Here is a 26581-nt window from a genome sequence, read left to right as displayed (position 1 = left end):
AGACGAAGGCTCTGGAAGCACTGACAAAACTGGTTGTGACATCAGCTTGGCATGGTTCTTCCTGCTAATTCAGCTGAAACCTCTCCAAAGGATCAGAAGCGGGGCAGAGGAGGAGAGGGAAAGTGGGGACTCAGGAGTCTCTGGGTTTTAACTACTTGTCATCACCAGCACAGCCAAGTAGCTGAATGGTCGTTTCTGCAGCTGCACCCATCTGTGCGTCGCTGTTCCTCGCTGCAACATGCTTTGTATTACTGTACCAGGGAGGCAGCCCCTTCCATAAAGCTGGATAAGAAGTGAATTAAATACATTTGTGTTTAAAAAATTACAACATAACATTTCAACAGTTGTGATTGATTGGTATTTAAAATAGAGAGAAAAATAAAGCCATGATACATTACTCACCCTCTGGGCTTCTGCTGGGACCATATTCACAAGGATAATATTTACACAAGGAAAATTAAACCAAAACGCAACCAATAACCAAACAATGACTGTTCTCAGGCACACGGTTACCTGGGGCCCTTGTTCAGTTCTGGCATCAAAGGGGTCTCCAACGAGTCGCTTCTTTGCATACTCCACGCTGCGCTTGACAAACTCCGGGTATATCTGCTCCTCCACAAACACGCGCGAGGCCGCCGTGCAGCACTGCCCTTGGTTGAAGAACACGCCTTGATGGGCACACTCCACTGCCAAGTCCACTGCACCACGGCCCAGGAGGAAAAAGCGTTACCACATGCACAGTTTCAGCCCTTCAGTATTTCCAGACTTGTTTTTTCCTTTCTCTTTTGAAAGCCTTCTTAAAAAACGCTGACAATGGTCCACACCCTCTGAAGACACTCACACGGCCTCACACTGCCCTCAGACCAGCTCTCTTATTATTTCCGCCCCCCTTCCTGCCTTTTGTCTGTGTCTAGTTGGCCACAGCCACAGATACTTTCTTCACAAGGACTCGTTGAGGGCAGCAACTAGGTTTTCTCCACTGTGGGAACTGAGACGTGGATCCCTAGATACCACGCGTCGGTTCCTGAAGACTCGTTTCAGTGGTGACTGTTTAGAAAGCGGCATGCCCTTCTGTCGCACAGCCAGCTCAGACCAGCTCCTTGCAATACTCACCGTTAACAGATGGCACAGGTACCTCTGGCTTTCAACCTCCACAGGAGAGGGGAGAGTATTTTCCCAAGCCAGACAGGATTTTCAAATCCCTTTAGTGGCCACAGCTTACACATATTTCCTAGTGCTACTCACACAGACCCAATGTACTACGCAAAACGAGTTGTGCAGACCCCCAGGACAGAGGTGAGCTCTGGATTAGATGAGGACCTATGAAACTTTCCTGTTGTATGAATGCCTGCATAGGGCTGCATTTTAGGAAACTACTTTCCCCACCATTTGGCTCAGGCCTTGCAGTACCACCAAAGAGAAGGCACCACAATAGAAAAGACACACAAAAGCAAGATTTATCTGCAACTACAGCCATCCCCAGGGGAGACAACAGGATAATGGTCTGCTCATTCTTTCAGGAAAAGGACCCTGTGCTAGGGAAGAGCTCAAGTGCAGCACAACATTGTCCTGCTCTTGGACAGGGGTTTTCTCTAGCCTTTGGGGTGAAGGAAGCAGCAAACACCAGCATACTGATGGCCAAAGGACAGCAGAGGCACGCAAAAAGCACCACACCTGGTGTATTACAGCAAATAAACACAGCAGCCGATACTTACAGTCAGCATCTGCACACACGATGCAGGGGTTTTTTCCTCCAAGCTCTAACGTCACCCTTTTGAGGTTGCTTTTGGAAGCAGCTTCCTTGATCAGTTTTCCGACCTGTAGCATTGAGACACAAAGAGGACACGGGCTGTTTCTCCTGAAAGCCTTAAAGTGCGTCATGTGAGATGCTAGCAAGAGTAAAAAAGCCTAGTGGGTGCCTGAACAGGTAGAAGTCAGGGATTCTTAAATGCCTTGAGTTTCCTACTGCTATGATGAGCTGGGTTAAAAGCAGCCCCAGAATTAATGTCTGTTTTAGGCAGATCTGAAATGGTGGGTGATGTGGGAGAGCTACAGGAACTGCGCTCTGAAGCTACCTGCTACCCAGAGCTGCAGAACAAGGCATTTCCCACCCACTGCAAGGTAGTGACCGACACTGGCACTCACTGGGGCTCCAAGGATTATGTTTTATTTTAAAAAATGAGGAATTAAACTTCTTCAAGTAGAATTTGACAACACAGTGATAAAAACTGGCTGTTCCTATCTGCTACCACTCCAGTACCAGAAAGCCAAAGAGAGGTTTTGACATTTAGGAGAAACCTACGTCTTTCTGATAGTTTAGGCTGAGCTGCTTCATGCACACGAGTGGCTGAGATATGTCCCTTCCTAGGCAATACCTGAGGATGGCAACGGATAAACTCTGCCTAGCTTTGCTGTAGCTCTCTCTTCACAGGAGCCTGCTCTGATGATCCAGTGGAATTTATCTGGCCACAGGGAAGGATTAACTCTGCTTCCAGATTTTAATCTAAATAATGTCAAACTAAGGGAATTTCTCCTCTCCATCTCCCCCAGAAAAAATGTTTTTCCCAAATTCTGACTATGCTATTTCTTTTTTATACTGCTAACACCAAAACAGCAATTTATCTTCCCTTCTTATGAGATGGAATTCCTCACAAGAAGGGAATAAATCAAATGTCAGTACCATTTAGTAATCTAATTTTATTAGAGACAATCTGCATTAAAACACTCTGGGAGTTTCAATTGTAAAGGCAGGTTATTATTATTATCATTTTAAGCGTGACCTTATATTTGAATTTCTTCACTTTGTAACTGTTCTTCTTGTATCTTACCTTTGCGTATGGCAGTTAACTTCCTTTCTGCCTAAAAATATTGTTGCCCTGCAGGGAAGCTGTGAGAAAGTAAAGCATGCAGCAGCTAGCTGGCAGTTCTAGGTCTCCATTTCTCATGGTTGCCTTTGTAACTCAAGCAGGACTCCTAAACCTAGCAGTACAGATCATCTCTAGTCACCCAGCAGCCCAGACCCAGAGAGAGAAGAAAAAGTGATGCATCATGCTGCAGAGGAACATAGCTTCACAAGAGGTATTGCTACAGGCTAGCTGGCCGAGGAGGAGCAAGTTAACAGGCTGAGGGAAAGGAAGAAATCTAGACGGGAAAACTCTCGTGGAGTTTGTGATCAGCATTTCCAGGCTGGCCCTGAGCCCAAACTGGGGCTTGAAAACTAAGTCAAAATGTATTTTGAATTAGCTTCACTTCCTGGCTCAGAAACAGTAGCATTATGCTGCAAATACTGCAGAGGTGCAGCTGAACTCACAGATGGGTGGAGGGGGAAGAAAACACTTCAAAATTACACATGCATTAGTGAAGAATCTGTCTCCCTTGGTGTTTCCTGCACACCCATGGATTAGGAAGACAAGCACAGCTTCTATAGGAGATTTTTGCCTATGGGCTCCAGCAGCTGAGGTTTTCCTTCTCCCCTAATCCACTGGATACTCCTTTTTCATTAAAAACCCAAACAGATCCATGTGGGCTGGATGAGTCTATAAGCTCTATTGTTTTGACATAGCCAGCATCTAATCCTAGCTAAAAGTTTCTGATCTAGGATTTGGAGACCAGCATGAACCTGAATAAGCTTCTAGATTACACCAACTATCAAGAGAGTAAAACCTCACTGTGAACTTTTACTTTATTGTGTTCTTGTTTGTTCCCATGATCTCTGTACAGAAACGGAGGCTTAACACACCTTCTCCTTTGGGATAAGCTAAGCAGCTAATACAAGTACACAAAGCCACTAGATGGTACTGTTGTTAAATGCAACAGCTTTTGAGTGTTTTACGAGTTACCTTTACTGACCAAGATACTATTCGAGGTAATTTGTCATAATTAAGCAATTAGATTACACTCTGCAATTATGAGGACAGGCATAAGAATGGACGAATTCAGCGAATGATTGACAAGAATAATGTTATTCAAGAAAATACAAGTGAGAAGACTATATCTGCCTCGGTTGTACCCATTGGTGTCAGCATTTCCATTCTTTGTACGTTGCCCCGTCTTCTGGGTGCGTGTATAAGTTGCAAGGAAAATCTAGAGCAGTGAGTGGAAAAAACATTCACGTTTCTAAGCACACTTCTGTCTGAGACTTTGCAGCACTTGTTACCGGAGACAAATTTATTTGCATGTCACAGCTGTGCTCAATTCTATGGACTAGGCCAAGCCATACATTCTTTTCCCCCACATAGGCACGGAAGAGGATGGCTGGAGGTGCCTGATACTGCAGAGGCCTCACTTCCATCTCTCTCCTAAGCAAGGCAGCTGTAGCTATTTACACTGGAAAAAAATGAATAGAAGGTGCTTCACTGTGCAGGTCTCAAGAGAAGCTCAAATGTTAATCCCATCCACATCAGCAGAGGAAGCTGTGGGCACAGGGCCATGTTTTTATTTAAGTCCTAGTTCCTCAGTGGTAACTAAAGCCAAGGAAGAATTGTTCGGGGCCCTGACTGACATGTTTTCCACTTGCACACGTTTGCAGGGCAGGATTAGTAGGCAATCTTGCCCAGAAGCTCCATCAGGTCAATGACATGATGTTAAATCCCTGCCAGCCTCTCCTGTAGACTATCCTACCTTGTGTCAGAACATCTGCTGCTTACAGTTCTTATTAAGAAATGTGGCAGTTTGGCAAAACCCAGTTTACAGAGGTGGGACTTTCACTAGAGTAAGAATCAGTAGCAAAAGCAGAGGGACCTGACCAAGACAAATCCCAAACACTTCTGAGAAATCCTGTTACATGGAATGTGATGGAAAATAGAGCTGGTAACACAGAAATTACCGATATTTCATTGGTGCTGTCTTAGGAGAAAATGCAAAGAGAAACAGCAGGTGTTTTATCAGAAATCCATTACCTACCTTTGTTGATCCAGTAAAAGCAATTTTATCAATACTGTGATGGGTAGAAATAGCAGCTCCAGCTGTGGGGCCATAGCCTGGCACAATGTTCACCACACCTGGAGGGAAACCCACCTAAAACAGAGGTTAAATACAGCTTTGTAGAGAGGGATTTTGAGCACTCTGAAGGATATCTGCACTCCTGAGAGCTGCAGTTCAGTTTTCAGGAAGCTTGAATTAGTAGCACTGTATTCTTAAGGATGAGGAGAAACCTTAAAAACAATCACAGTAACTCCTACAAAGCATTTCCCTTGCAAGCATTTCTACAGCATTTATAGGAAGGCTGTGCAAACCCCATTCACCTTTGTAGCCTCACACAAGATAAGTGAGCAAAACACCTTAATTCTTGAATAATCAACAGCATCACCTCATTTTACTAATCTCACTGAAATCAAGTTCAGGGCACAAATATACATTTCCCTATTAACATACAAAGCACAGATATGCAAAAAAACCCACATCTTTAATGTGCCTAGTGCATGATAAAGTACTTCAAGGTGCATGCAGCACCTAAAAACTGCAAGTTGCAGGGAAGGAGCCCATACTAGATACATCCCTGTTTTCCAGACTCTCCAGTAACAGAGCTGCGTGCTACCAGCTGGAGTAGATGTGGGTGAAAATAACAGCCATGCTTAGGAAATGCCAAGATTCAATAAGAATTCTTGGAGGAGTCCCAGTTCAAAATCAAAAGAGAGCAAGTCTTTTGGCCAAACTTGGCCCTCAGCTACTGCCGTGCAGCTGGAGCCAAGGGGTAACTGCATGAAAGTTTGTTTTGAACAAAGGTTGACATTTGTGGTTCTTCAGAGGCTAGAGGGATTAAGAAGTCAGTAAAATCTCACTAGATGATGGGGGCTAATAAAACAGGAATACAAGAGCAGATGGTAATAGACTTATGCCAGTTTCCACCGCATTTACAACCTAGATTAGCCAAGTAGTCATTCTGCCAAAAGAGACAAATGGCAAAACTTTAGATGAAATTCTAGTGCAAGAAAAAGTGTGGAACTTATTGGTCTGTTTTTTTTACTTCCTGAAATAAGAGTTTCAAGGATTATGCTCTTCTAGGCTAGCCCTTCCCTACTACTGATTGCACAGGCTGTTTTCCCTGAATTTACTAACAATGGAATTGCAAGATATTAAACGTCCAATTCATTTCACATGGCTTTTTAATAAAAGAATCTCAATTAATGCAGCTGCTCCTTCCTAATATAGAAAAAAAAGGAAGAAATTGCTTACGTGCTACCTTGGAAAAATTACTTTGGTAAGATTTTTTTTTTCAATAAATTAGAAGGGCAGACTGATTCTCCTATGGATGCAACAACGATAAATGAGAATTTGATAGAGTTTGCATCTTGGCTAATGAGTTTTCAGGAAAACGTTGCATGTCAAACTGTGCAAGTAATGGTGTTTGGAGTCAGCAGCAAAGCCATAAGTAAGCAAAAAAATGTTTCAGGTCACCCTGAGGTAGATTTTTCTTCTGTTTTTCAGCAAAAATAAAAGCCAAAATATTTTGGTGGGCCCAAAATTATTTCATTAATTGTATCACAGTTCTGCTTGTGTGTTAACATCTTCTGCATCCTACCAAGAATTAAAAACGAAAAAGTTGAACTTATTGTTCTGAAAACCTGCAAGGAATGTAGCTAATTTTGGATGGAGAAAGGGATATCTTCAAATAAAATTATTCTGCTCTAATTACATTTCTGCCTTGAAGTGTAAACTAGCTGCAAGAAACAGCTTGAATTTTCAGCTCAAAAAATTAATTGCAACAGAACGGAATGGTTCTTCTGGGGAAATGCTATACCTGCGTTTGGGGAACTGTATGTCAGAGTGAAAAGATCACTGGTGTGGCAGGTCATGATAAATGCACCCTATGGTCACTCATCTTGTGTGATCTTATTAAGTCAATTAGCTGTAGGAGGTTCCTAAGTGGTAGTAGTTTTGCATTGCCTTTCCAGGCAGAGGAGCCCTAGGTGTCAATTTATTAGCATACCCTTCTGTTTTCTCCCAGGCTAAGCCAAGAACAGATAGAATCATCCCTATTAGACTGAGCCTAACAGGCTTTTCCAGTTGAGAGGCAAAAGCATACCTCCAAACCCTTTAGTTTTTGCTCACAGTTAGTCACATAATTAGATATAGGAGCCGACATTTTACTAACCAGTCCCAAAAGGTACTGTGCACCTTCTACCGCCTCCATATGATAAATATCTGAGGACACCTGGGATCCCTACCTGACAAGACCTAAAACAACATTTTGAAGTCTCAGCCTATGATCTTCCCTCTGTGTCAGTATAGGAATTGGCTTTAAAGGCCAGATGTAGCTAAGTTGTTCTATAAGCCACATAAATATGAAGAATTGTTTCACATGGCACTCACTCTGTCTTAGTTATCTCACTTTAAAACGCTACAAACACAGCACTGTTATCTATCACACTCTTTTTTGCCTCATTGCCTAATAAAACTGAGCTGCAGTCTTTCCCTCATTTGGGAGAGGGGAAGACAGAGCAGAGGAATAAAAGCACCAACTCAAATTATAGTCTTACTTACAATCTTAGAAGAACAGTACGTAGACGGGCTGTTCAGATTTCCTTACCTCCTTAATCAGCGAGCCGATGTACAGCGATGTCAGAGGCGTTTGTTCAGCTGGTTTAATAACCAAAGTGTTTCCACAGCACAGTGCTGGTGCCATCTTCCAAACAAGCATCAGCAATGGGAAGTTCCACTGCAAGAGCACAAGAGGTCAGTTGGATGAGACCCCTACTCACTTCCACACAGCATTTCCCCCACCTTCAGGCAGCTCATGGAGAAACAAGCAACTGGGAATATAGCCACACAGAAAAGTGCTAACAATACTGCATTTGCACAGACTACAGAGTGCCTCCTTGATTCCCCCTGAGATCCCAAATACCATTGGCAGTTCTCAAGTTAATCCTTGAAGTTGACCAAACCTTTGCATGATGTGCCCTCATTCTTTACAGGAGCCTGATCACATTTCATGTAGGATTTTGGCTGTTCACAGAAACCATGCTGGAGGCAGCGTTCTGATGCATCATTTTTGTACAGCATCCGTATGCGGGGGAATTATAGGGAGAAACTGCTCAATGAAAGAAACTCAGTTTTTCTGTGTTAGGTATTGTCTGAATAGTTAGGAGTTATACAATATCATTCATTTCCAGTTTATAACTAGGAAACCAGTGGGTGTTCAGTCATGGAAATCCAGGGCAGCTCTTATTCTCCCTTCAAATTGTAAATTGCTCCTTTCCAATTAGTTCTCTTTTTTGGAATTAGGAACCAGTCCCCATCAGTTTCCTCTGTGCTAATCTCTTTCATGTTCATGGGTATTTGTAGATCTTGGAACCTAAGCAAGAAGTGGAAAATCTAGCTCACACTGAATCTCAGGAAAGGTCATTTGGCAGCAGGAAGGATTTCTTCATTAAAAATAATTAATGCTGCTTTAGGGATGATGGAAGCAGGCCAACAGTAAGGAGACTTCTTGTCAAGTCTCAAGCCACAGGCCTTCAGCTATCAACAAAGATGCCAAATATGTTAGGAATCCACAAATTCACACTTGCAAATAAATTAGCAGTGTAGCTTTTAAGAGATGAGTTCTGTTCTAACCCAGCAGCCCTGAGACAAAGTGGAATTTAGTCTAACGTGCTGTTCTTCAGCTCATCTCTCCCTCTTTCCCAGACCCGTTTCATTTCAGTGATCTCCAAAGGCCACATCCCACAATTTGCCCATCTGACTTTTTTTCCTAAGCCTTCTTGAAGTTCTTAATTCTCATCTTAGGCCATCTGCACCTTCACTACTTTTCTACACTTTCAGAGTATGACATAACTCTACCAGGATCTTTCTGCTGGAGAATGGCTGGTGAAAGTAAGTTAGAAAAGGTCATCAGGGCTGCTGATGACATCACCTTGGGATAAAGTTCAGTCAAACACTGCACTTTCTAAGAACTTCCCTTGATAAGAAGGTTAGTTTAAATAGAGTCAAGCCACAAGAGGACTGTTAACTGGTCTAGGGAGACATGCAGAATAGTGACAGAATCCCTTGGTATCAAGGAGGAATACACACATCCACTGACTGTTCATGTTAGAGATCAAACTGGAAAGAAAATAATTGAGAGGAGTTATTCTAAGTAAACTGGAAACAGATGTGGTTCTGTTGACCCCAATCATCCTTTCTGCAAACACTGTTGAACCTGAGACATATTTGGTCTTTCTATTGTATTTATTGCTGATATAAGGTCGACCTGAAACAGTAAGAGTCCCACAATTTCCCCTTACAGTGGCCCTCCAAAATATCCTACACGCAGGCTTTTGAAGTTATCATTTCTGAAAGCATTGCTGAGTGCCAAAGGTAGCTGAAGGATGACAGGGAGATACCTTTTAATTGATGATAGCTAATCTGACAACACTGATGATCATCAGTGAGGAATCGGATGTTTTGATCTTGTGTCACAAATTCTAGCTGCTTATGAGCAGTCACACTGCTTGTTCACCCAGAAAGGCTGCGCAGAAGTCATTAAGCCAAATGTCTGATAATTAGTATCAACCACCTCCCAGTTTGCCTCACCCTCGCAGGGCTAAGTAGACCGTACCACCTTATCACCGGGGATACAAGCTCAGTCCAGCTGAAGAAAAAGGCAAAATTTATCCAGATGTCTTTGGGAACCGGTCCAGACCTGGTATTCCCAGGGTCCAGAAAATCCCCAACCCCACATGCATCTCATTCGGCCTCTCCTATAACCTCATCCCAAGGGTCAAAATCTTCCATGGACTCTACTGATCTAAGTATCCAAAGAATCTTGGCATGCCACCATTTGCCTCATGGCCTGTAGGATACCATGTTCAAAGCATTTTACAACCATACAGGAACAAACTATGTCTCCCATGTAGCTGTAAAGCCTTTCTAGCTGGCTCTTTAAACAGAGCAAGCAACGCACACTAAAACTGGAGGCATTCCAAGAACTAGCCACACTGTCCCCTCAGCAGAGAATGAGACCTCAAAGAAAAAAGAGAACTGTATCCAGTGAGATTTAATCACAGGAAGCTCAGAGAACTGCCAGGGGTTATTAATAATGGATATGATTTAAAACTCAAAACTATGCATCAGCTCTAGGCAGCAAGAAGCTAGCACATGTAATGACAAGATGGTTGTCCTAGCAGTGGAAGAGTCAGAGAGCTCTGACTGGTCTCTGGTGACTGCTGTCAGCCTTAGAGAGGAACAGAGCATCTGATTAGGAGACCCACCCTTCCATTGCAGAGGACTTTGCACTGCCAAGAGCAATTGGCACGGGGGTAAAACAAGAAACTACATCAGGCAACTGAAATGGGAGTTCCCTGCAGAACAGCTGTACTTAACTAGGAAGCAAATGGCTGCAGCATAAGATGGGAAGCGTGCATGCACTGCGCTTCCATTTCCAAGAGAGATTCTGGGCACCATCACTGTTACTTACCGGGGTTATAGCTCCGCAAACCCCCATTGGTTCATGCCTGGTGAAACAGACAAAGTTCTCATCTGCAAAACAAAAGAATAAAGGGAAAAAAATAACACAACAGTCAAAATCCTTGCTTCTAGAGAAACAGTCTAAGATGACTGCAAACAAAAAGGTTGGGGACAGAACCAAAACCACATTAGACAAAGAAGCCTATATGTGCTCATCTTAACTCAAGCCTCTGGGATACCCCAGATGGATGAAGACCTGTTTGAGAATAGGTCTTGTGTTAGCTCAAAAGCCAAACACTGCTCGCGTGCACAGTGGAGCCTTTTAAAACCAGTGGGTCAATTCCTTCCGCAGACTCCCCGTGTTGAGGCTCAGGGGAGGATAACTCCTTACTACACTGAAGAGCAAGCACAAATTTCATTCAGATGGTGTCTCATGAAAGAAGCAAAGCACTCGTCTCCCTGAGGGGGAAAGTTCTTAAACCTGTTTTGCACAGGGATCACATTCGTTGTAAGAGGAATTGCATTTCTGGTAAGAAATCACACTAAAAAAATACCAAAACTCTGGGAGTAAACTAATACCATTCGTCTTAAAATACTACACTTTCCGAAAGAAAGTGGGAAGGACAGCGGAATGGACATCTTCCTTCTACATTCTTTTTTTGCATAAAATCTAGTTTCACTGGGAAGATCTGACAGAAAATGTGAATGTGAATTATAGTTTTTGAAAGCGATCTCCAATCAGGACCAATGACCAATATCCAGAAGGCAAAGCTTCACATTACTCTGGATGAGGGTGACAGACCTCAGTTTGTATGACTGCCATCACTGACTTTAGACCCTTTGCTGACTGCACAGGCTGAACTAGTTCAGCCCTTCAGAGCCCTTCTTCTGGTGACTAATTTTTGTGTGCAGTGCCCGTCCTTCTCCTTCATACACCCTTGCGGATCACCTGCCCGCAGGAACAAAACAAGCTGATTTTGAAAACACTCTAAATAGCCTAAATGTTAAATGCAAAAAGGTTTCTCTGTTAAAAAAAAAAAAAGAAAAAAAAAAAAGAAAACCAACTAAACAGCCCATCCATTATTTTCCAAAGATCCTTCCAGGCATTCGCTGTTCTCCTGTGAGTTTAATTCTCAAAACATGGCTACTTAAAATGCATCCTGAGATTGAAAGTGAACATCTTCCTTGCAGGTTTTCAGAAGCAAATCTTTCCACGCATCTCTCTCCCAACAGGCCTCCAACCTGCCCCATGAAGCCTGATCCCTTCCCAGCTCTGACACTGGGTCTAAAGGAACTTACCCACTGGGATAGTTCTACCCTGGATTTTATCAGCCCATCCAGCATAATATCGAAGTGTCTTTATACAACCTTCCAGGTCAATGAAATAAGCCTGCAGAAAAGGTTTTCCTGTGTCCATTGTTTCCAGAGTCTGAAAAAAATAATTAAATGTACCATCAGCCGCCTCCATATTTTTTTCTTTAAAAAAGAGCTTTCAGAAAACCTCTCAGTTTTCTTTTGTCTCATGCCACAGACATGGAGTTCCCTTCCCTCACCTTATATTTAAGGAACAATCTAGTTAATATAAGGTAGAAAGGAGACAACTAGACCCAGTAACCCTGATACACACACAAGTTGCTTTGTTCAGTGATTGCAATAAAGGCGCATCTTCTGGAAGACCCCAGAAGGCAGCTGTGGGTGGGATTCGGGGCTGTGGTCTGGGCACCGCTCAGAAGTTACGCAAGTGTCACGGCTTCGCTGTATCTGACCCTCTTGCCACAGATGTTCTGGATTCCAGATGGTGTCACTGAAATCAGCCTGACCCATTTTCCTTTTATTTGGAAGTCTATTTTTTTCTGTTCATAGTCCTAAAAGCAACCTCTGAAAAGCCTCTTATCCACAGGATGATAGAAAACACATTTTTTAGAGATCTAGTAAAGTAACCTTCGGGCTCAGAACTGTGCTTAAGTGCAAGGGAGAAGTTACTTCACTGAAGTTGCGCCGATGTTGAGCAGCTCTAAATGAAACCCAGTCTCAGCCCGCATCCTTCTCGTTGTTCTGGACGTTAGCTGAGTGAAGGCTTTGTTCTCTACTCAGGTCATTAAATGGCACGGTGGTGGAAGTGGCCAGCACATCCATAAAGGAAGCACTATCCCTTGGTAGATTGAAACATCTTTGTTTACAAATGAAGTCATACCCTGTCATCTTCCACAGACATTAGGGTCCAAACAGCACTCAAACAGACGTTCCCCTTGGAATGCCTAGGATTGTTATCCACTGTGAATGTCTGCTAAAACGACTGATTTTTATAAGTCATTACTTAGCATGCAGCCAAGGCAGCTAGGGCTGGTTTTCTGCAGTGAAAATAACAATGCCAAACAAGCCCTCCCAGATCAGAAGGACAGCAGAAAGCTTGAAATAAGTGTCCTGGTTTATGGAAAAAGGAGGCTTCTTTGAAGCCGCATCAAAAAATGAGCAGAAAATGAACAGGGTGTATTCATGCACACATACACACACACATTTCCTTTTATTTGCCGTCCAGAACTGCCTTCAGACCTGGAGCTTTTGCTTCTGTCCTGCTGAAACTGGAGACTGCCATGTGGTTCAGAGACAATGTATTGGGGGAAAGAGGCTCAGCTCATGCAAGTACAGACTTGGGACAACAGCTCAGGAACTTTTGCATATAACAGCACTGAGTATCATGAGTGCCATACTCCCCAGGATGAGCACAACAAAAGTTCTGCATTGAACAGGTGAAGTATGGACAGGCATCAGCTCAAAGCTGAGAGATAAAGAGATCTGTGGGCACAATTTGAAAGGTATACACGTCCCACATAGTCTAAAGACCTCTGCCAACCGCAGCACATTTTAATTCAGGTCCTAGTCTCCTTATCCTGCGTGAGAGGACAGGATGAGGAACCATTAGCAATAGCTCTTCAGTGCAGAAGTCCAAGTTAACACAGCTTCACAGCTATAAAGAGATTTTCCTGAGCCAGGACGTTCAGTGGGGAAAGCACCAGTTCCCACTTACACACATTTCAATCTTTGGATGACATCCAACAAGGGAAAAATTCTCTTCCCAGCCCCCCATTTTAGGGGAAGCAATTTGAAAAGAAATTTGAAAAGAAGTCAAACTGGCCTTGCATCTTTATAATAAAGAAGGATCAAGGCAGGTTTGTTTGTTTGCTTTTTTAATATGTAAATACTTCCTAACCTGGTGGACATATGAACATTGATGACTGTTAAACCAAGAATTAATATGTTTATTGCTTTAAAAATTTAAGCACTGACATCTGCAATCACTTCAGTAACTAGCCAAGGTTTTGGAGAAGAACTCAAGTACGGAGAGTTAACAGACTTCTTCTAAGACCCCCAAAATCCTCCTGCAGAAAGAGGAAGATAAGCCATGACTCCTGCCTGGATTCATATAGGGAGGAAGAAAAGTCAGGGAGTGCATCCAGTTCCAGAGAATACACAGAGTCAGAGCTCCAATCCGACCAAGGAGAGAAAGCTTGGGCCTGTGCCACTGTTGTTTCTGAGTGGGAGACAGTGTCACTGTTCTTCACCCTAGACTCAAAGGACAGGGCCAAATCCCTTACTCCTGTAGGGAAGAGGAAGGACAGGAATTCAGTCAGGTCTGAACTATGGTTCCCTTTCAGAGGCACTGAAATCTAAATAACAGGACTGGAATAATAAAGCCCAGGGCAAGACAAGGACAGATTAGTCCAGGAAGGTTTTATGGATGTGACTGCAGATATTGAAAAAGCTGTCTGGCCTTCCCTGGTGTCCAGGGCAAAGACTGGATCAGGTAGCCTATGACAGCAATGAGCACAGGAAAATGAGGAACTAGAAGGTGGGACCTCTCTGTGGGCTTCCTTCTTTCTTGGGAGTCCTTAGAAGCAGTGTGACATGAGATATGGATGCAGCAAAACCGGAGGGATGGAGCTGAGTTACAGCCACTGCTGGTTTATTGCTCACCAGTCACAGTACTTACTGCCAGGATGACTCTGTCTCGCTCAAGAAGATCAGCCAGCTTGTGTAGGAGCCGTCCTCTGCTCAAGGCATCCATCTGTCTCCACTGAGACCCCCTCTGGAACGCTGCCTTCGCTGCTTCCACTGCGTTATCCACATCAGGCTACAGCAGCCACACACACAAGAAAACGTTAGGTTACAAGTAAGTAAGGAGCTGAACAACGGTACTGAGACCTCGGCAGGCCTCTTCCTAGAGGATGGGGTGGTGGCTAAAACCAAGTCATCTGACAAGATCATCTTCATTTTACTCCTGGATTTGGACCCAAGCCTGCAAGCCATTCTGGGTTTGCTCTACGTTGATAAACAACGTTGAGGTCAAAGGATCAGAAGGTTTTTTCAGGGGTAATTTTATGCAACTAGCTTGTTTATAAAGTAATCCAGAATCATGTTCCTGCTGACACAGGATGTAAGTGACACCAGGGGAGACCAGAAAAATGAGATCCCAATTCTGTTCCCATTGGGGCTTCCCTAAGCGTGACAGGCTACTGGCCTCCACAAATCAGCCTACTCTAAACAAATGTGGGAAGGAAAGTCCCCCACGAGAGACCAGAGTTTTATCCAGGGGAGCAATCATAGCTCAGATCCCACTATTCAGTCCCACTTGAGCCCATGCCAGCAACAGTTAACACACCAAAAAAGCTCCCTTAGATCCCAGGTTGCACTTCAAGAACATTTCTACCAGATGGGAAGGGTTTTGTGTTGTTCCGTGCTTTGACAAAGTCTTTTCACCTACACAGGCTTAGTGTCACTCGCTCAAATGCTTTACTCATGCTGGACCAAAGCTAACTGTTTACATAAGTTGCTACTCAGGAGGGCAGCAAATTCCCTCTCTTCCCACATCACCACCGCCTCCAGAGAAGCTTCATACATTTGCTCTGGCTACAGTATGCCCCAGACTCCTCCCTTCTCCCCTCCACTAGCATACGCTGATTAAAGAGAGTGGAGCCAAGGGCAACCTCCCGACTCAATGAAGTCAATGGGAACGCTGCCATGAACATCCACGGGGCCAAGACTGTACCCCGAGCATACATAAAAGCATACTTCACCCTGTCTTTGGTCAGATTCCTGCTCTACGTAATGTCTGGCACGCCCAAGCCTCCCTTCAGCTGGTGGAGAAGTCCTTACACCCCACCACAATGTGGCTCGAGGGGGGTGGGAAAGGAGGGAGGGCTTCAGGCCTTGATTGTTCTTCCAAGGAGAGCAGCTGGTGAAGAGCTAAGGCTTATCTCAAGTCTTATCTAGAGACACTAGATCCAGTTACAGGGCAATGCTTTGCTCTGATCCAACGAGCACTGGCCATCCTGCTCTCCTAAGAAAGGCTCTTGTGTTCAACCGGGAGAAATGTTATGGAGGGAAACTACTTCCAAGAAAGGTTTACAGAGAAAACGGCAAGTGAGCACCCTCTGCGATGGCACCTCACACTGAATTTGTCTCTCTTTACAAGATTGCACAGCTTTAAAGTAGCCTGACATACGTTGCCAGGAGACCTCCACCCTTTCAGAAGGGCACCGCTGGGGAAGCCATTACAAGAAATTTGTGTTGTTACGGGGTTAAGAGTGGCTCTGGTCAAGCAAGCGCTCCTGCAATGCAGCAGTAGGAAGCAGCCCCTGCACACAGGCAGGCACGTCCTGCCTGCTGCCCGGCCCCCACAGGCACAGCAGGGCTCCAGAAGGGTCACTTCTGGTCAGCTCTTCTGGATTCAAGGTGGCATGTCACAGAAGCCGAGAGGCACTACCAGCCACCGCACATTTGTGTTCTCCTCATCCTGCCTGCTGGAGCGAGGACTCGAGCTAAATACAGCCATATTTTAGGTCACAAAGCGTACAAGAAGTGTCAGGTTTAAGCAGGTTTTCCCTTAGCAGCAATTAAGCAGCTTTCTGAGAGCAGGCTGGGAACACTAGTGTGCAAAGACTCGGGTCTCCTGTGGCACAGGCCAGAGGGCTGAAAGTGTCCCCACTATCCTGGTGCTGACAAGAGAAGAACAAGAAGGCTGCGTGGGCAAAGCACTTCAGTCCCCATCCTTTAAATCCAGGCACACTCAAGCCCTGCTGCAGCTCCTGTAAGTGGCAGTGGTCATCTCTTGGGGTGTTGAGGACCAGAGAGGTCTTGGCAAGATGTTTTCCTTTCCATTTTGACCACCAGATGTGGAGATGCTGCCCCATACCTCTTTTCCCCTAAAGCACTGTCTTAGTTTTTGGTCATGTTGTACTGGAAAAAAAAATAATGAACAAAGGCTATTTCTTTAGTTCTTTTCCTGCAGAGATTACTACTGGACACACCTATAATTTCAGATGCATGGCAAAAGGTGCATTTTACAGATAGAAATGTCATAGTATTACTGTCCAGAAACTTTGGGGTGAGTATTAGTTGAAGCTGTATTATTCTTGTCCCTTCTCCTGGGCACGCAGAGCATGCATGACAGCTTGCAGGCTGCAGTCGCTGTCACACAAGCAAAAAAGTTTTCCCAAAACACCCTCAGGGGCAGCACCACCAAGTGAGATCCTGTGAGCCTGCAGTGTCTCTATGGGCCTGAGACCAGCAAAAACAAGGAAATTCTTCAAGAAGGCTGAAATGCCGTTCTTAATCCATCCTGTTATGACTAGGCATTAGGGGAGTCTGAACGGTGCGCTCGCTACGGGCATGTTGCAATAGGTAGGCACAATGCGTGACAGAGACAGACCTACAGCTGTCAAGGTGCCAAGGACACCGCGGTGTATAAAACCGTGAGGAGGAGGTCCATGCATCCTGGTGCTCAGTTCTGATCTATGCCAATTTATTATTACATAAAAAGCTCCACTAAGAGAATATTAGGATTGCAAAGTCAAGCAACGGAGCGTTGAGAAATGCCTGCGAACCTTCATACCCACCCTGGATGTTTGCTCTGCGATACAAGCCCCAGTTACACAACTGCATGCCATTTTCCCCTGAACAAACTCAGGATTTCTTTGTTCTAAGCTAACGTCCTCCACCTTCCTCTTCTAGCTCAAGTCCAGCTCATCACTGCTCCACTTCTACCCTCTCCCTTCTTCCTCTCTCCTGCCTCAGCACCGGGATGTGGAACACGAGGGAGACCATCGCCCCAGTGGCTCAGAAAGTAGGGAAAACAGGGAAAATACCTGCAGGAAAAGCCTTGCTCCGCTTCAGGCTTAGTGTAGACAACGTGCTTCAGTCTGGCCAGTAAGGAGACTTGCCAAGGTAGAGTACACCTCATGGAGGCTGTCTTACCTGCACTGAATTACTAGCTTCTTTGGAAAATCCCCCGTGCACATCCTTGGAAAGGCGCTTTTCTGACACAGGGCACGACCATGCCACAGTTCCTCAATTAGAAGATGCCCAGAGCGGAGCTGCTCCCCTGCAAGCCCTCCGCAAACAGCCTGCACTCTGCAGCTGGTTGAAACTTGGATTCCAAAGTAATGCAGACTGCAACTTCACAGCCCTTGGTATCCAAAACCATCATCTAAGGTGTTGTGATCCTGCTGTAGGGAATAATATTCCTGTGGCCTCTTGCCTCAGCCTGCCCCTGTGATCTGCAGGAGGCAGGATGCCTGCAAACAAAGGCCTCTTATAACCCTCCAAAGATCCACACGGGAGAGCAAACGGCTCAGAAGTGATTGTGACAGATGCTCTGCAACATCCAGCCTGCTCTGTCACAGCTGGGGACCCGTGCCAGCCCGCTGAGCTGGGCACTCCTTTAGGGAGGGAGCTCCTTTCCCCCTGCTCCTGCTGGATGTTAGCAGGCTGCTAGAAGGAGAGCCATCTTCGAGCGTTACCAACAGCACAAGAGGAATGGCAGCAGCTCAAATACTTTTTCCTTGACAAAGCAAAGGGCAGAAGTTCTGGGGCTGCATCATTCCTTGGGGGCAGAAATCTAATAAAGTTAGCCCTTCGTGACTGTACCTGGAAAACATCAGGACACCGAGTCCTTATTTGGGAGGCAGAAAGCCTCCCAGTACCCAGTAGAAGCATTTGCCATTTTATTTTTAGAGCTTATTTTCCACCCGAGACTTTCCTTCATCCCCCAACCATCCCACCAAGAGCAATTCTGTCTTAAGTTTTGTAACTGAAGAACAAACAAAACCTTTGCTCCTAGTCACATAAAACGTTGGCCAAGTTTCAGCACCAGACTCGATTGTCATCATTGAAACGTTTGGCTGCCAAATTCCCACCCCTCACATGCAGCCTAAGCAAAACAAACCCTGCACGGCCAGGGAGGGGCAGGTTTCTGTGCAGGGTTGGGGAAGTGGAGCCCTTCTCCCTGCCTGCACTGAGGGCAGGGCCAACCTTGGCACAGCTGGGGCCAGAGCCAGAACCGGGGCTTGCCATGGGACTGACCAGCACAGCAGCTCACAGGGACAAGCCACTGAGAAGCACCAACCACGACTATTTTCTGTACCAACAGGGAACTTCACCCCCAATGGGCTACAGTCACAGATTTAGGATGGGGATGATCAACCAGGATCAACGAAGTCTCTGGGGACCCTGCCCGGAGGGTGGTGGGACATGGCCATGTGTCACCAGGAGCCCAACAGCCAGTCTGGGCACTTCTCACCCCAGCTCTGCCTTCCACCTAACCTGCATCCAGGTCTAACCTCTCTCAGTCCCTCACATGAGGCTACTTAGAGGGAAGTAAGTCAATCTGTGTGAGGTGAAGAGGTAGAAGAAGCTTTCAGCACCCAAACTGTATTTAGCCCATAATTATTCTGTGCACCATGGGCAGAGGGCCCCACTCATCGGTCCCAAGGCAAGGTTTTCAGCAACTCCCCTGTAAGCATAGAGAGCTATCCTTGCATTCACTGACCTCTTATTTCTGTGTAACAGTTTTCTTTAACCAAGTCTCTAAGAACAGGTTTGAAACACTCATGTAATGCTCTGTAACTGCTTGAAGAGGCACTCAGTTCAGGGAAAAACAGTGGAGTCATGGTTTCTAACTGGTAAAAATACAGTTAGAGAGTTAGCTTCAGCTCCACTATTTATATGCCACAGCAATTAAGTGTTAATTGGGTAGGACACAACTGTTATGTGTAGTTTTCTCCTGTTAAGTTCCACCTCCACGTATATTTGCCCCATGGAGGCATGGATCCACCATGGCAATAGGTTTCAGGGGCTGCTTTAGTGTCATCCAAGAACAGCCACCTCGTGCACCACCTGCAGGGAGGCTGCAGACTTGCACTGCAAGTAAGTTTGGTCCCGTCTCCAGAAAGGCCAGGCTCTATTGACCTACAGTTTAACACCCAAAGCTACAGTGCCCATGCTCAGCTAGTGTCACTCTTACCAGGAACAGCTCCCTAAGGCAGCTACGTGGCTGGAAGCCATGCATCCAGCCTCACGAGGGGTCAGGCAAGCTTAGCTACTGAAAAAAAGATACCACAGCACAGGCACTGCACGCTGCCTGCCACTTACTGCCCAGAGCAACGATGAGCCACAGCCATGGTACAGCAGGGAAGCTGTGAATCACCCTCCCGTGACAGGCTGTCAGAAGCAAGCTCTTGGGCTAGCTCTCTCCCACTGAGCAGAGCATGGCACGTGTGTGATGAGCTGTCTTGGAGTGTCATATTTGATTGTTCCTTAACCTCAGGCCGTTACCAAATGCAAGCAGTTATGCCCCAGGAAACTGTGCAGTGCCCCGAGGCCAGGGACTACTGAAGTTCTTCAGAGATACTGGTTTGGTTTTAAAAGTCAGATGCCATGTTTGTACAAGAGGCCAGAACTCACAATACCAGTTGGAAAAGCAAGCACTGCTCACTTTCTGTGGGAGGTTTCCCTATGCTGATGCATGACTGAGTTCAAGTTCTCCCAAACAGGTTATCTGCTGATTGTTTTTAAAAAAGGTGAGCTCTGGTTCAGTGTCTCCAACAGGCTGCTGTGCAGCTTGCGTATAAACCACTCCCAAGATGATGCTCAAGTTCTATCAGGGACGTACATACACTGTCATTGCTATTTCCTCAGCATGGCTGCTTCTTTCCTGCTCTATAAAGCAAGAACGATGCTGAGTCTCATTCCTCTGAGAGTGTCAGTAGGCAGTTCCTATCAGGGAAAGTGACTCAGCTGAGCTGCAGAAGACTGATCCCACCCAGCCCATGTAATCCTCAAGCAGCACTTGTAGCATCCCAGGCCTCCAGCTCACAGCCTGGCTGGCTGCACGTCGGTGTTAAGAGCCAGCTTCTCCTCTGGGTACTTTTCTAAGAAAGGAAGTCCCTTGGAAGCTCTGTCATCTGCACTGCCTTTCCAGTAACACCTACCTTGTCTCCTTCCTCAATGTCACAGATTTTCTCCAGCGTTGAAGGGTTATAGGTGGGGAACTTCTTTCCGCTTGTAGACTCGTGCCATTCATTGTTAATAAATATCTGGAGAGAGAGCAAGGGGAGCAGGACAGGTGGGAGAATGAATACGCTGCTGCAGACAATAGGGAAAAAAAAGAAAAATCCCACAAGTGTTCCTCGAAGGTCCTGAGGCTCTTCCGTTTCCATTGATGGCATGTTCAATCTCTCCCAGTGAGACTGTTTATGACACAGACAGCATTTATCCAAACTAGAACCTGAGCCAGAGAACAGACGAGAAAACCTTCATGCACCCAGTTAGCTTTGAGCAAAAGGAGGACAGAGGATGGGGCCCACACAGTGTAATGCCATAATTTGGCAATGAGAAACAGACAGTTTGAAATCCATTTCCATGGGAACAGCAAGTAGACACCAAGAGAAACCCATATGGTTCAGGCAAAAGGAACCCCTCGTCGCATGCTACAAACAAAACGTCAGCGTTCGATGTTACTTGGTTATTAGCGTCCTGCCCTGGGCTACTTCCATGACTCTGCCCTCACGGAGGGAGCAGGGTAGGAACAGGCTCGGTTCTACCCCGCTACGCCTTGTCACAGGACGCATCGAGCCTCCCACGTCACTTGGAGTCGTCTGTGACAAGATTTAAGTGTTTCAAAATACTGCATTTCCAGAGCAAGAACGAACAGTCCCAGTGTTGCGTAACTAAAAATGCATTAAATACTGGAGTGCTGTTACACACTGTAAACAGAACATGGATACCTATATACAATTAATTGATTCCGCATGCGTCTTATCCACACTGATCTAACTTGGCAGTGTTATGTTTTATAAATAAAGATACTTTTTAAGTAAGATTAGATGAAGTAATCTTTATTAGTAGCCTGCTAGTGGCTATAAGCTAGTACTTTTACTTGGAAGCCCTCCACATTCACAATCTTGTTTATGAGTCCCTACACACGACCAGGAGATTAATGTCGCATCCCTTACATTCAGAATTCCCACTGCTTCGGGTCATTTTTTTCCCCCCCCCTCGGGCAGCTTTTTTTTCCTGAAAGGAGATTCTCCCAACTATTTCTGCAAGAAGCATCCAAGACGTAACTGGCACAGATGCTGCACTTCTGGGCCCACCTGTTTCATACAGGCCGAGAAGAAAATTCCACCAAAAAAAGGCTGCCAAGTGAAGTCAATGTTAGAAATATTAATTAACCTTAAACTAGTGCTCCCAAACTACCTCTATTATTCAAGTGCTGCACTTTATTTTTAAAAGTTACATGTTTTCCACTTCAGTTTTCACTTTGTTTCACTAGCAAAGAAAGTCACATTATAAATGTGAGAGATGGCAAGAGCTGTAAAGTTACAGTCTGATATGTACTCAAACTAAGGACGGGGGAAAATGGTGTTATTCCTCTGCATTAAGCATTAACTCTATATGGAGGAGTTAAGATCAGAAAGCAATGTTCCTGTAAGTTATAGGACGTGAGGGCATTGGGATCAGACCCTTTAAAACACAACATATACGCTGGCATCATTCTGGGAATCATACCACAAGCCTGAGTCTTTGGTGCCAGGAGTTGAAATCAAATAGAAGAGTGTATCGGCTGTTCACGCTTCCCACCCCAAACCCGGGACAGGAGATTATGGACAGATCACTTCCATCACACACCCAGGACAAGCACTAAGCTGCTCTGCGAGTGAGATCTTTGTTGATAATCTTCCTTCCCTCTCCCCCAGCCCAGTAACTGGTGGAACCGAAAATAAAATCTTTGCTAAGCAAGGAAGCGTGCCGTCAGCTGTAAACATCTGGTGAGACTCAAAGGAGCTTGTCGAAAACCCCTCGCAGTTTTATGAAAACTGACTGCTGCTCATTACTTTCTCATATGCACCGGGAGCATCAGATCAGATGTCAAATTCACACTTTTAATTAACATTGGTTTCCACTATTAAGTGACTACCTTGATACCTTCAGTGCACAGAGCCTCCTGCAAAAAACTCTGGAGAATTAAAAAAACACGTGTTTTAAAGCACACACGGCTGCAGGATTGGATCCCAAAGGAGTATTTAAAAGCATTCACAACAATAAAAATAACACAAAACAGAACATTTGTATGTTTAAGAAGAATCCTAATGGCCGTGTCCATTTCTGACACAGGAAAGAGCTGTTTGGGCAGCATTACGCCACTCGACAATCAGCGGCTGCAGATCCAATTTGCCACTAAGTGACAAGTTTATCTTTAAAAAAGAAGTAGGTAAATTCAGGATGTTAAAAAAATAACAATTAGTGGTAATCACTTGGACTAGATTAATCTGTTCCAGTATTTTGGAACGGGTAATTTAAATCAACACCTCGCTGGGTAAGCTACCGCTGTTTACTCCCTCCTGCTGCAAAGAAAATAAGTGTAGCTTTGCCTTTTTTTTTTAATTATTTCGCACAGAAATGTAACTAATTAATACACTCCTTCAGCCCCTCCAGCTCTTTCAGTCTCGGATAGCTCACACGATGGCAGGCAGGGCTGCTAGCAGCACAACAAGCCGGGATGTTTGCCCCAGTGCGCCAGACCATGGTCGGGCTGTAGGGGAACAAAAAGCGAGGCGGCTATGGCAGAGTGACGGCGGCGTGAGGCAGCGGGGATTTCTGGCGTGGAGCTGAGCCTTGCTGCAAAACCAACACCACCTCCGAAGGACGGAGCTACCAAGCTGAGGAGCCCTCGGGTAAGCGTGAGGAGTGGCGAATAACAGCGGCAGGAGGCTCAGAGGCACAGGTTTGTGTGGGTTCGCCACCCGGGTGCTCTTATCCCGCTGAGAGGCCAAGATAGAGCTCTGTTGGGACAGCGGGCAGGCAGCAAGATGTGTGTGGACACCACTCACCCTACAGAGCTGCCGGGTGGCCCCAGTCCCACGTTAGAGCCCTCTCACAAGCCTCCTTTGGACACCAGCCCCATTTTGGACACCGCACAGGGCCGATCCCACCTCAGAGCAGCCTTGCAGGAAGGAGCCCCGTGCAAGCAGCCTCCTCACACGTAACCCCCTTCTCAGCCCTGCCTGAGCTCACCCCAGCCAAACCGGGTTTTCTGAGCTGTAGCGTGACGGTGAAGGCATCACGGGCTGGTTCTGTGAGCACTGCGCGGGGGAAAATGGCCGTCACAGTGAGATGCCACAGCCAGGCACAGGGCCTGTCACTGCTCGCTGCCAGCCATGCAGCAAGGGGCAGAGATGCTCATGGGCACCCAGAGCACCTCCATGCATATTGTTAAAAAAAAAAGTTGGATTTTTCAGGCTTTACGGATCACGGCAACTGCAGCTCACTGAGGAGCAACAGACATCCACTTGCTCTAGCCACTCAACCACCAATCCATCCCCATCAACCCACTACCTAGTGCAGCACAGTAGACCACACAAATAAATAAAAGCCCCTCTGAAGGGATAACTTTTTTTTCTTTTAAAGAAAAAAGCACCTCACCAACAGCACCTCACCAACACCCCAACTCTACCAAGCACCACACAACACCCCCAACAAACCACACCACCACCACCACCACCACCACCTGCCTTCCCCTCCTTAGCTCACCTTGGTGTACTTCACCTCCAGGCTCCTCAGGGGCCGCGGCAGCGGCGGTGCCCTCCTGTCGGGCTGCCCGTTCTCCACAGCACCGTTGAGCGCGGCCATGGCCGCCCCGTCGAGCCCCCGCCGCCCTTCTGCCGCTGACAGCCCGCGGAGCCGCCTTAAGAGCGGCGCGCGCCGGGCGCGGGGCGCCGCCGCCCGCTCCCATTGGCCGCCGCCCGCTCCTAAGCCCCGCCCCCTCCCCCCGTAGGCCCCGCCCCCCCGCGCCGGCCCTCAGGTAACGGGCGGCGCCGCCCCGCCGAGGCGCCCCGGCCTGAGAGGGGTCGGGGGGCGGCAGCGAGGGGGGCCTGCAGCGGGGTGCGGGGGTGGGCGGGCACCGGTCTGAGGGGCTTCGGCCCGGAGGGGCCGTGAGGGTGAAGCTGGGGGCGGTGGGGAGCACCCTGCTCCGTCACGGGGCTGGTGGGCGCCCGCAGCCCTCGTGGTGCTCCGTCGCGGTGGGGTCGGCGAGGAAGATGCTCTGTCAGGAAGCCCCGAAGGATATGGAACTTGTCTAAAGTGACAGGTCTCGGCTCCGCGCCCGAGAGAGTTCGCTGCGTATTGCCTAACTTCGTTCCGAATAAAATATGTGTAAGGCTCCGCAGGCTGGGGGCCAGGACGCGAGGAGCACCCTTAACGCCCACACACACATGGAAGATAATACGACATATTTTCCATATAACAAGTGGCGAGATGCCAGCAGTTATCTGACAAAATGTTTCACAGAATCTGTAATCCCCAGCAATAGTCAGCACTTTGCTGTTAAAATGCTCAAAAATACTCAGCGCTTCCAAAGGCAGATCGCCTATGATATCACAGCGGCATGAGAGCTAGTGCTGATTCAGAAGGGAAAGTACCACCGGTGAATCAAACCCCGCTTCCTGGGGCTCCCAGGGTGTTCTCGGAGGTCCCCGCTCCAGGTGGAAACCTCTCGGACGATTAGGAGACATTTCTTGTCAGAAAGAGCGGTCAGGAATTGGAACGGGTTGCCCAGCGAGGTGGTGGTGTCACCGTCCCTGGGGGTGTTCAAGGAGACGTTGGATGTTGTGCTTAGGGACGTGGTTTAGTGGGTGACATTGGTAGTAGGGTGACGGTTGGACCAGATGATCTTGAAGCTCTTTTCCAGCCTGAACAATTCTGTGATTCTGTGATAAGAGCTGTCAGCAAGGCAGGGGACCTTTTTTCCTTCATAACTTTACCACACAAATCACTAACACGATTTCTGTTGAACCATCGATACTAGAGGAGGACCCATCCTGCCTCGCAGTAGTAAGGCCACATTTTCTCTTCAGATGAGAAAGTGCTTCAGTTATAAACATATTTGTGGGAATATCCTTGTATTCAATGGTGAAATCGAAAGATCATTCTTAGAAAATAAGGGGTTGCATTGCAACAGAAACGTTTGTTTCTAAGCTGTCCATTTTTTAACTCTCCAATTGCTGTTTTCCACAAAGCTACAAAAGCATCAAAGCTAGAAGAATCTCTTAACTAAATCCCCATATAATCCTGGTCCTAATAAAGTGGGATTTGGATCCAAGCAATCCTTGGGTGTCATTGGCAAGACTAGAAGGTGAATGATGGGATCGAGCAAGTCAAAGTCAGAGACGGAAAACTTTTCTGTCTATTCTCTCTGGAAAAGACATGGCCGCTGATCCATTTTAGGGCTAGTTGCATTGTCTGGCAACAGAACTTTTTAGTTTCTCTGACAATTTGCCAGTTTTAGTTTTACAGTAATGTATCACAACACTACGGCAATAATTTGATAATTTGAGTATCAGAGAGAGGGAAGGAAATTGTTACAGAGGTGGCACAACACCGATAGAATGAATTTTGTCCATTTCCCTCTGTCTGTATTTTGCCCACAGAAACGCTCGGCAGACATGGAAAGTACTTTTGTAATTAGAGAACAAAATCTCTGGACGAGGAGAAAGATGAATAAGAAGTTCCAGGACAAGCAGTGTCTAGAGAGTCATTCCAGTGGTTTGTTTCATATGGAATGACCTTGTCTCAATCGCTCATGAGGAAGATTTTTTACAGGGCAGTCCTGGAAACATTATTTTAAGGCATTATTGCTTCTTTGAGTTAATGTAGATGTGAGAGGTACCTAAGGTAAAAATTCTGTGTGTATCGTTTGAGGATATATGACTGCTGTAAAAGGCTGTACAAAGTGAAGGAATTGTGAGTCACTGACATAAGGATGAGCTGAAACAATAAACTCTGACCAGCATACGTAGCAGTACGCAACATTTCCCTTACTAACGTCACAAGAAAGGTAACAACGCACTCTGTCATTGCAGAG

At 46.1% G+C, this 26581-nt stretch overlaps 1 protein-coding gene across 2 annotated transcripts in view; it reads right to left on the bottom strand.

Moving 5' to 3' along the window:
- ALDH1A3 (aldehyde dehydrogenase 1 family member A3) overlaps positions 1 to 24729 on the bottom strand; it is a 37146-nt gene extending 12417 nt beyond the window's left edge. The window contains exons 1-10 of one of the 2 annotated variants that reach the window (XM_080607678.1): positions 24253 to 24376; positions 21181 to 21317; positions 20652 to 20756; positions 14375 to 14515; positions 11683 to 11812; positions 10394 to 10455; positions 7529 to 7657; positions 4903 to 5016; positions 1716 to 1818; positions 514 to 698 (exon numbers count right to left, since the gene is read on the bottom strand). In XM_080607678.1, the coding sequence (XP_080463804.1) occupies positions 514 to 698; positions 1716 to 1818; positions 4903 to 5016; positions 7529 to 7657; positions 10394 to 10455; positions 11683 to 11812; positions 14375 to 14449 (798 nt within the window). In that variant the 5' untranslated portion in view covers positions 14450 to 14515; positions 20652 to 20756; positions 21181 to 21317; positions 24253 to 24376. Of the gene's footprint in view, positions 1 to 513; positions 699 to 1715; positions 1819 to 4902; positions 5017 to 7528; positions 7658 to 10393; positions 10456 to 11682; positions 11813 to 14374; positions 14516 to 20651; positions 20757 to 21180; positions 21318 to 24252 lie in introns of both variants that reach the window. The other variant, XM_080607677.1, reaches the window with a different exon arrangement.
- Between the last annotated feature and the right edge of the window lie 1852 nt (positions 24730 to 26581).

Source organism: Anser brachyrhynchus (assembly GCF_964034855.1).
Source record: "Anser brachyrhynchus genome assembly, chromosome: 11".
Lineage (NCBI taxonomy): Eukaryota > Metazoa > Chordata > Aves > Anseriformes > Anatidae > Anser > Anser brachyrhynchus.
Note: the sequence above shows the minus strand (reverse complement) of the source record. Positions and strands in the feature narration are given on the sequence as shown.